The sequence below is a fragment of the Cryptomeria japonica genome, chromosome 1, assembly GCF_030272615.1.
Source record: "Cryptomeria japonica chromosome 1, Sugi_1.0, whole genome shotgun sequence".
NCBI lineage: Eukaryota > Viridiplantae > Streptophyta > Pinopsida > Cupressales > Cupressaceae > Cryptomeria > Cryptomeria japonica.
This window is the reverse complement of record NC_081405.1, coordinates 47,417,399-47,428,619: the sequence shown is the minus strand read 5'-3', so window position 1 is coordinate 47,428,619 and position 11,221 is coordinate 47,417,399. Positions and strand designations below refer to the sequence as shown.

Below are 11,221 nucleotides of genomic sequence, written 5' to 3'. Positions count from 1 at the left end.
TAAATACTCAAATGATTCCTTAGACAACGGTTTAGTGAATATGTCTTCAATCTGTTCTTTATTGTTCACATAAACCAATTTGACTTCCTTTGCTTCAACCTTGTCCTTCAGAAATTTATACTTTATTGAAATATGCTTAGTCTTAGAGTTAAATACCAGATTCTTAGACATGTCAATAGCTAATGAGTTATCACAGTAGATAACTACTAGTTCACTACAATTTAGCCTAATATCCTTCATCATTTGCTTCATCCACAAGACTTGAGTGCAATTAGTTGCTGCTGGAACATACTCAGCTTCTACAGTAGATAATGAAATTGTATGACTATTTTTTGCTCATCCATGAAACCAGTTTCTTTCCAAGAAATAAATCTCCACCAGAAGTGCTCATCCTGTCATCAGTATCACCTGCCCAATCTGAGTGAGTATATGCACATAAGGTGAATCATCATTTCTAAAATACCATAAACCATATTTTGTTGTTCCTTGCAAATACCAAAATATCCTCTTTACTGCACATTCATGATTTTCTTTAGGATTACTTTGATATCTTGAAACAATACTTACTGCATTCATAATATCAGGTCTAATCTGAGTTAGATATAACAAACCATCAATCATAGACTTATACCTTGTCGGATTTACCGATGTAGAATTATCCTTGATAGATAATTTCTCACTTTTAGCCATAGGAGTACTTACCGGTTTGGAATTCTCCATACCAAAAATTTTCAACAATTCCCTTAGATACTTAGTTTGACAGATAAAAATATCTTTGTCAGTTTGAGTAATCTGCAAACCTAAGAAAAATTTCATCTCACCAATCATGGACATTTCAAATTCATTCTTCATGTTATTAGCAAATTCCATGCACAGTTTATCTTCTCCTCCAAAAATGATATCATCAACAAAAACTTCAATAATCAGAATATCATTATCAGTGATCTTATAATAGAGATTACTATCAGCACTTCCTTTAGTAAAACCAATCTTGAAAAGATATTTATCCAACCTTGCATACCAAGATCTAGGAGTTTGTTTCAATCCATATAAAGCTTTCTTCAATCTGCAAACCATATCTTTCATTTTTCAATGAAAATCCATTAGGTTGTTCAATATAAACTTCTTCCTCAAGCTCACCATTCAAAAATGCACATTTAACATCCATTTGATAAACCTTATAGTTCTTATAAGTTGCATAGGCAAGAAATAGTCTAACAGCTTCAATTCTAGCTATAGGTGCAAATGTCTCACCATAATTAATTCCTTCCATTTGAGAATATCCTTTACAAACCAATCTATCCTTGTTCCTTATAACTTGACCATCCTCATTCATTTCATTCCTAAAACCCCATTTAGTTCCAATAACATTCTTATTTTTAGGTCAGGAAACTAAAGACCAAGTTTCATCCTTCTCTATTTGATCTAATGCATCTTTCATAGCCTTTAACTAATGTTTATCCTTACAAGATTCAATAACAGTTGCCGGTTCAACTTGAGAAATAACACATACCTCTTCATTTGCCATTTTTCTTCTTGTCATAACTCCCTCGTTTCTATCTCCAATAATTTGATCTTCAAAATTATTTAATCTTACATACCTTGGTGTCATTTGAACTTTAGGATCACTACTCTAATCATCAGTCATAGTTGAATTTTTTGATTGTGTTGGTGTAATCATCTCAGGTTCCTATGCCAGTTGAGGCATTGCTGATTCAATTATGATCATTTCCTCTGCTGGTTCCCTGTCATATGATATAGAATGATTTCTACACTGTTCATCAACTTTCCCATTAACACTCTCCATAATTTTTTGCAATTTTTTGTTATAACATATATGCTTTGCTTTGAATTGAATAACCAAGAAATATTCCTTCATCACATCTAGGATCAAACTTTCCAATTGAATCATCCCTTTTGATATAGCATTTACTTCCAAAAATTCTGAAATACTTAATAGTACATGTATGTCCAAACCATAGTTCATAAGGGTTCTTACCGGTTTCACCTTTGATGTGAACTCTATTGAATGTGTAAACTATTGTACTCACTGCTTCTCTCCAGTATATATGAGGCAATTTGGCTTCCATCATCATAGATCTAGTTGCATCCAAAATGGTCCTGTTCTTTTTTTCAACTACTCTATCTTGCTGAGGAGTCCTAGGTGCAAATAGTTGTCTCATGATTCTATTTGTCTCACAATAACTATCAAATTCATGAGAAGTGAGCTCACCACCATGATTTGAACTTAGACATTTGATTTTCAATCCAGTTTCAGTTTCAACCTTCACTTTAAAGATCTTGAATTTCTCAAAATCTTTAGACTTCCCCCTTAGAAAAGTCACCCACATCATTCTAGAATAGCCATCAATAATCAGCATGAAATACCTATCACCTTGAAAGCTTCAATTCCTTATTGGACCACATAATTCAGTGTGAATCAAATCAAGTACATCATTAGATTTATCATGTATTCTCTTAAAATAACTTCTGACTTTCTTACCCAATTGACATTCCTTACATACCGAATTATGAGGCTTCATAATCTTAGGTATATCTCTAACTGCCTTAGTTGAACTTATCTTAACAATACAATCAAAATTAACTTGACACAACCTCTTATGCCATAGCCAACTCTCATCAATATGAGAAATCAAACATGTCGTATTACCAGTGTTCAAGTGAAAGATATTACTTCCTATCTGAATACCAATTGCAATCTCCCAACCAGTCTTGTTAATGATTTTGCATTTTCTAACTTTAAACTGAAGTTGAAAACCCTTATCAACCAATTGACCAACACTTAAAAGATTATGCCTCAAACCTTCTACATAATAGACATTATAAGTGTTATGCTTGCCATCCAAAGAAATAATACCTCTACCTTTGATCATACATGCCTTGTCATCTCCAAATTTGACTTGACCACCATTGAATTCTTGCAAGGATAGAAATTTCCCTTTATCTCCAATCATATGATGTGAGCATCCACTATCAATTACCCATTCATCCTTATCTTCAAATTTTGCTGCCAAGGATTTTTCTACATTCTCGATAGCCGGTTCTGATTCATCTTCCTTCAAAGAATAGAAAACCCATTCTTTTCCATTTCCAGATCCACTACTAGAGTCTTCTATCAGTTCATCTCCAGAGTCATCAGTTACTCCTTTCTCATCTTCTATGTAGCATTGTTTACTCTTATTCAATCTATATCTGTTCTGGTTAGGCTTAAAAGATTTCTTAACTCTTTCCTCAAACCTTGCATTCCTTTCAGGACATCTAGATGCAAAATGACCAATCTTACTACATTGAAAACATTTAAAAGGTTCTTTTCCTTCATACTTACTTTCATTTGGTCCTTTATGTATTCTTCTAGCAAATAAGGCTTCAAGTTTCTCAATTTCTTCATCTTCTTTCCTCATGTCTTCCAATTCTTTTGCATATAGGAATTTCCAATCACTTTTGTTGGTAAATGTTTGATGATGCTGCATAAAAACAAGGTTCAGACTTTATAGCTCCAAAAGATCCAAATTCTTCAAGCTCAAAAGAAGATAATTTCCCAATCAAAATGTCTCTGCTAACTGAGGTGTTTGTCATTGTTCTTAACTCATTAATTGCAGTTTCCTTCATCTTGTATGCCGGTGGAAGGGCTCTCAAGACTTTGGAAACTATTTCATCTTCACTTATAAATCCTCCACAATATTGAATTTTCATAAGAATCTCATTTACTCTTTCCATAAACACAACAATTGTTTCATTATCTTCCATTTTCAAGTTTTCATATCTTGCTCGATAACCATCAAGTTTAGCAATATTGATAGTAGGATCCCCTTCATTCAAAGTTTTCAATTTGTCCCACATAACCTTAGCCGATGATTTGTCGGTCAATCCCATAATCTGTTGATCAGTAAGTGCACACAAGAGGGCTTCTCTAGCTTTGCAATCATTTTCAATATTCTTATCCAAGTCTGTAGGAGCAGGATTGCCAGATGCCAGATCATAAGGTGTGTATCCTTTCTTAGTGATCTCCCAAATATCCTTGCCAAGACATCTAAGATGAGTCTCCATTCGAATTTTCCATATCCCATAATTTGTTCCACTAAGCTTAGGGATTTCTCTTTTGAAAATAGTTGTTGATGGATTAGTTGCCATAGGATCTACCTCAAGTGGTTAAGCTTTTGCAAAAGAGGACCAAAGCTCTAATACCAATTGTTAGGATAATCGATGAACAATTGACAGGGGGGGTAAATCAGTTGTTAACAGATTATAAGTTTTAATCCACAATACAACCTTAAGCAAATCAAGTACCGATAAAGCACATACAGATGTCGATATGGAAAGATACTGGTAAACAATACAACTTAACAATTAACCAGATAATCAATGCAAAGAAACCATACCACATAACACCATGATTTGTACATGGAAAACTCAGAAAGGAAAAAACCATGGTGGGAATCCTACCCACAGTCAGATGATACTTCTGTAGAAAGTATGTGTTACAATGAGGGGCCTGCACTTGCAGGAAGGCACATTGCCTAGAGCATACTGCTCATTACAAAAGAGTCTCACTAACTAAAGAGAGTCTACAACCATCTCAAGATAAATGTACAACAATCCAATAGAGTGAACTACTAGAAATAGCATCTACCATGCCTGATTACAGTCCCGATTAAGCTCAGTGTTGGAGGACTAAATCCTCTTCTGAATCCAATTCGATCACCAATGATCGACCAACTACTTTGCCTAAATTATATTACAATATTCGCACATTACATTCCTTGACCATGACCTTTCCAATAACCATGATACTTTACAAAGAGTTTCTACCTTTTATTTATACAAAGGTCTTAAGGCCTAAACCGATTAGGTTGGCCACCTAAAGATATTACAATAAGATCATTACATAATTCTATATTACAATGATATGCCATGTCGTCTTAAGACCAAAATAATAATAACAAATCCATAAATCATCTTGAAACATCCTAGTAACGTGTAGAGTACACGTTAGTATGATACCAGTCCATAACCTAGATAGGTACCAGATCTATTCTGGGTCCACAACACCAAAGAAATGTCTTCAAGCAGTTTGAAGCATGATCAAAGAACATCTTCACCATCCTAAAATCAATGAAGAAGTTGCACCAACACCAACTATGCATCCTGTCACGATTCCTTAATGAAAGATATGTCAATAAAGCCTTAAGCCAGTGTTAGTAAGGGTTTACCAGAGTGTATGACAACATCCAATTACCCATCCAATACCAACTGACCAAAACGCACTCATGGAGCTTATAACACATGAAATCAAATATGCTTCACTAATCCAAACATGTTGAAAGTGTCCAATTGATAGTCTCTTCTGTTGATAACACTAGATCCTCTACTGGTAACCAAAACTTGTCTATCAGTAACCAACCATAATAGCTAGTGTTGGCATGAATGACAAAACATCAATGTAACACATAATAAATTCATCCATAATGCCAACATGTTCTTGATGTGTTTTTGATTCATGCTTTCATGCTTAATAATTAGATTTAAGATTAAGTTCAATTTGTGTGAGTTTTGGAGAAACTGTTTCACAACCCCCCCCCCCCCAATCCTCTTAGTTGTCTGCCCTGAATCAGACCTATTTCATCATTGTCATCCTATGTAAGTTGGTAAACTAAAATTAGATTATATGATATTGAAAGAACATGAAAATATATTAGTCACTATTGTAAGAAAGTTAAGGTTCAAAATAGCTTCCTACACTAATCTTGAGATGAATGTAATGCAATTTTGTTTTATAGATCCTTACAATAGTTATAGAAACTTAATAGAAATAAACATAAATAGCATTGATACCACAACGTAGTGATTAAATTGGAGGAGTGGATGAGGAGTGAAAAGAATTAATAAATTCAAAATAGTGTTCTTCAACTTTTAGAAATTATTTATGATTTTTGTTTTAAAAAATAAATTTATAAATTTAGAGTTAAATCACCACCAAGTAAAATTATTGCCTCCTATAGGATGAGAAAAGTAATTAAGAAAGGTTTTTATGACATAATGGCATGATAACATTTGTAGAAGCACAAGTTACAAAAACTCAACATCCACTAGAGCTTCCATAGATTCTTTAAAAGCATTAACATTTTTTTGAGGAACCCAAGGTCTACCTCCAATTAGAGATATTTTTATGTTACCGAATTACTATTGATGATAATTCCTTCTAGAAATATGTCAAACCCAAGATATTTTGGCAGAATAGTGGTACATATTGGGAAACAAGTAATGGAAAATCATACACATTGTAAATTTATTAAAATGAAAATATGCAAAACTTAATAATAAGAAGGTGAAGAAAATTTAGAATCAATAAAAATCATGAGAAGATATACATATATAGTGCAAAGGAGAGAAATCACCACCTGAAAAAGTGTCGTGCAACCTCTATGCAAGAAAAATACTAAAAGGTGTCTAAGAAACCTTATCTCCAAAAAAGGGAAAATCCATGTGAGAGAATATAACATGAAATATTCTAAACTATTGTACCCTCTCTTACGCATAGCTTAGGTGGGTACAAATAAATTTGGTCCCAAAAACTAGGCTTGATGAGGTACCCAAGTATAGTGTAATCTCTTATAAAGTGGAGAAAGGCATAAAACCTTGATAGAATACTTCAAAAGAGACAAATCCTATTAGACTGAAATAATTGTGGAGCCTTGTAAAAAAACAGTAGACAACCTTTATAAAAGATCAAAAGTTGTTGAGAGGTGTTAGTAGAATCTCCCTTTATAGTAGATGCTAGCATACTACTCTGAAAGGTTTTTATATCGACATTTTTGGGTTAGGCCTTTTATACCTACATAGTGGAAGGGTACTAGTAGCTACTTATCCTAACTTTACATACCCTAAATTCCTATATAGTACATCAAATTTTGATCAATTCCTTTGGTTTCTTCATGTGTGACTTAAGAGCTTAAATCTAGTGTTTCAAATTCTAGGTAGTTATGAAGAATGTGGGAGAATTCATCATGTGCACAAAGGTAAAAAAGTGGTCATGTAGACATGATGCCCAATACCTATTTATAGACATCCCAATAACCATGCACTACAACAACATCAAAATTTTGCATAACTAATCCAATGCATATTCCTCTAATAATTGTTTTGACCAATACTTATGCACAAATGCTCGAGTAACCATGCACTATGGGTATCAATAAAGTTGCACAACTCTTCCAATTGAATATTAAAATTTTAACTATTAGACGTACAAGTGAGCAGCTATTGATGCATGTAAAATATTTTCTAGTAGACTTTTAATTATCATGTATTGAATTTTTTGAACATAATACTTAGAGATTAGGTGAGGAAAAAAAGGAAGTTTGAACATGACCATAAATAAACCCTCTTATATATTTATTTTGATTCAAGTAGATGGCTATTAGTACATGTGAAATATTTCAGTAGACTTTTAGCTATATGTATTCAAATTTTTTAAAGAATATTATATAAACACAAAAGAACAAAAATTGAAAATGAACCCTCCCGAGAAAATAATTGGTACCATTTTTTATTCAAAATAATCGCACAGATTAGTAGTTTCCTCGGAGACTTTTCGAGTTCCTGTATAATATAATCTCCTCCATTCTTTCCTTGCAGATCACCCATGGAAAAGCTGGGAAATTAATAATTGTTTATATACAAACACCAAATCCAGACCTTCTGGAACCGAATCCAGACGTGATCATAATATCAAGGAGTGCAAGGAGTTGGCACAGTCCACCCTCTTAATGTCAACCATTTCAGGTTTCTAGCAAGGAGTTGGTACAGTCCAGAATAAAATATCAACTATTCTCGTTCTATAAAAAGTTCATTTAATCCGTGTCTTAAACGCCAAGCCATTTCTATCGATCGAGTAATGATGATGGGGAAGAAACATTTAGCAGCAGTTGCAGTTTCAGTGGTCGCAGTGATAACAATGTTATCAGTGCAAGCTGCCCAAGCATATCCGTCGAAGCAGAAAATAACTCACCTGCAATTCTATTTCCATGATAGAGTTGCGGGAAAAAATGTGACGGCCGTGGAGGTGGCGTCGGCTCCATCCACTAAGACGTCCGCTACTGTCTTTGGAAAGGTGTTTGTGTTGGACGACCCATTGACGGAAGGGCCTGAGCCCACCTCCAAATTGGTGGGCAAAGCTCAGGGTTTGTACGCCTCCGCCAGCCAAGAGGAATTTCACCTGTTAATGGCGGTCACCTATGTTTTTCAGGGCGGAGAGTTCAATGGCAGCACACTCGCCGTGGTGGGCAACAACGCTGTGCTTAACGAAGTAAGAGAGATGCCAATTGTGGGAGGAAGCGGGAAATTCAGGCTGGCTCGAGGATATGCCCTCGCCCGTACTCACTCCTTCGACCTCAACACTACCAATGCAATCGTTCATTACAATCTCACCGTATATCATTACTGATCATGCTCCAACATTGTTTGCCCTAGTTTTTCTTCTGCTTGTTTAGAGTTTGAATAAAACTGTTTATCCATTTTCGGGGAGGTTGAATAAAGCTGGACTTACAATGTAAGATCACGGAGTACCCAATTACCATACATCAAAAAAATTGAAGTAAATTGGAACCTTCTGCTGATAGAGCCGACATTGTTCATCCAATTCTTGTAGGACTGTTTTAGCTTCGATCTATTTTGTTTGGCTATCTCTTTCTCTTTCGAGAGGATCTCATAGATGAGCGTTTATCAATTGTCACACATTTAGATCTTGAGTTGAAAAAAATAACAATGGACATTTCATAAAGAATCATTGCATCTGCAGATGTAGATGTGTAATAAGTTGTTATCTTTAATATATTTTTTCATATTACATGTGCAGATGTACATGTAGAATCAGATGTTATCTTAATATATGTTTCCATTAAGGTGTATTAAATAAAAGTCAAATTAATTGTAGTAGAGTGTAAAAAATTAATTTTTCGCTAATTTACATGTGTACTTATTAAAAAATCTATCATTTATTAAAAGAAATAAAGATCAAATGAGTTCAAATTGGACATCCAACAATCACTTAACGATTCCTTGTTCGAGATAATGTACATCTTTTATAATTGGACCTTCAAATGTATATTTATCCATACTTAATCTCACTTTTCATTGTCATCTCTCATTTAAATTAGATGTTGGCATAGACATTTAATATTTTTCTTTATTAATTTCTCTATATAAAATACTAGAAATTATAGTTATTTACATTTTTAGAACCTATAATTGATATATTTATGATTTTATATTTTTCTCATTGTATTAACCCTTAGAGGAAATATAATTCATTTTGTACATCTGTGGAAATTTCAACATAACAAGGGTCAGCCTTAAACAACACGCACTAAGCAACATATAAAAGATGTAAATTAACATGTTAAGAAAGTGAAAAGAGAAGAAATGGACAAAGTAGAAGAAACACCAATATACATGGGAAAAACCCTTTCTAGGTAAAAAAATCCCAAACTCCAAAGCACAAACCAATGTATCAATCTACAACAAATAAGTTATAATACATTTGCAAGCTCATAGCCTTAACATAAAGATTACATCTTGCTCTTCTCTGAAGAATATCTAACAACATAGCAGTATCTTTGAAATAGTTTCTCTATTGTTCTACAATGAATAATATAGAAAGCATTCATTGATTTAAAAGCTAGGTGCCCAAAAAAAATCTTAATTTCCACCCTATCATTTTGGCTGACCCAACTTGTCTTGAACTTGCATATTTTTTAATTTCAAAACATAGACATGATTTTCTTGCATATATTTCTAATCTAGATGTAATCATTTCTAAAATGTATTATTTATGTACTTATATTTTATTAATTGGTTATTTAATCACATCCTTGTCACTTCATTATCTAGTTAATTAATTACAACGTTGACACCTCATATTACATTTACAATATTTCTTTGAAATAAACCATAGCATTAAAAAAAAAATTATGATATTGCTATCAAGATTCAATTGTGTAGTTTTTGAGTCAAAACCCATCTCTCATGAGATGAATGGTCCACTTAGCACTCATTGCATCTACGTGATGCTCATAGAGATGAAGCATTGGGCCTTTCTAGGGGGTCACCATTCTCAGGAATACTCTAGCTCAAGTGCACAATGAGTTCTAAGTAGGCCATTTATTATCATGGGAGATGGGTTTGATTAATGTGTTTGACTCGAAAACTACAATGTCGATTCCTGATAGCACTATCTTAATTTGACTTGTTGTGTAATTTATCTCCTACTTATCAATAAACAAAATTCCCTTATACTTGTTTATGATTTTAATAACCTATTATTCTAAATTTGAGATTCATTTGAGAAGAAGTTACCAATCATGGCTTCTTGTGCTTTGACTAGTAATGGTGTTGAGTTTGAGTAGCATGTCGACTTACTCTAACCAAGAAACTTCAGAAAAAAATCTTCCCTTAATCCAACACACATCTCAAGACTAACATAACTAAAAAAAATCTTGTCATGATTTCCATGATGAGAGTGACCCTAAAACTCAAATGTCTAATAAAATATTGAAGAAGTTGGACAAGGAATTGGAAGAATTTCAACAATTTGTGAATACAATTTGTTGGAAAGATTACAAGCTCATCATGAAACTGGACATGCTTCAAGGGTTTCACCAAGGAACTATCCAACCATGAGAGAATGTTGCAACTTGAGCAACGATGAACAATAGAGATCAAAATGAAATACTAGATAATAACTTGCTATGAATTGATATGATACAATGTACAAATGAACTTGCTCATATAGGCAAGAGATGATAGAGTAGGTATCTACTCTTGAGGCAAAATAAAATGCATGATACTTCATGAGACTAATATTAAACAATGATCTATGCCTCATCTTTATTTTGTACCTTTCTATTAGTTTTTATAATATTATAACGTGTGCCTTGGCTTGTTTGCATGTAGCTTCAATAGGTTTTGGAAAGAACTTGAAGTCTTTTGCCTTCCAATAAATATTGTACGTAGATTAAAATACATTTTGTAGACTATACGACAATGTGACAGACTAGCATCTAGGCTAACTGTGAGCGCCTGAGTTTAATATCCAAGTTCTTTGTTATTTCTTATTTTATATTGTTCAATTCATTTTCACCTATTTATTTATCTATTTTTAGCATTACTTATTTTCATCAACCCAACTTATTTAATGTAATAG

At 33.4% G+C, this 11,221-nt stretch overlaps 1 protein-coding gene across 1 annotated transcript; it reads left to right on the top strand.

The window, feature by feature from the left end:
* The first annotated feature begins 7,203 nt into the window (after positions 1–7,203).
* LOC131058974 (dirigent protein 23-like) lies at positions 7,204–8,464 on the top strand. The gene is made up of 2 exons (XM_057992476.2): positions 7,204–7,218; positions 8,015–8,464. The coding sequence occupies exons 1-2, from the start codon at positions 7,204–7,206 to the stop codon at positions 8,462–8,464; spliced, it is 465 nt and encodes a 154-aa protein (XP_057848459.1).
* The last annotated feature ends 2,757 nt before the right edge of the window (positions 8,465–11,221 follow it).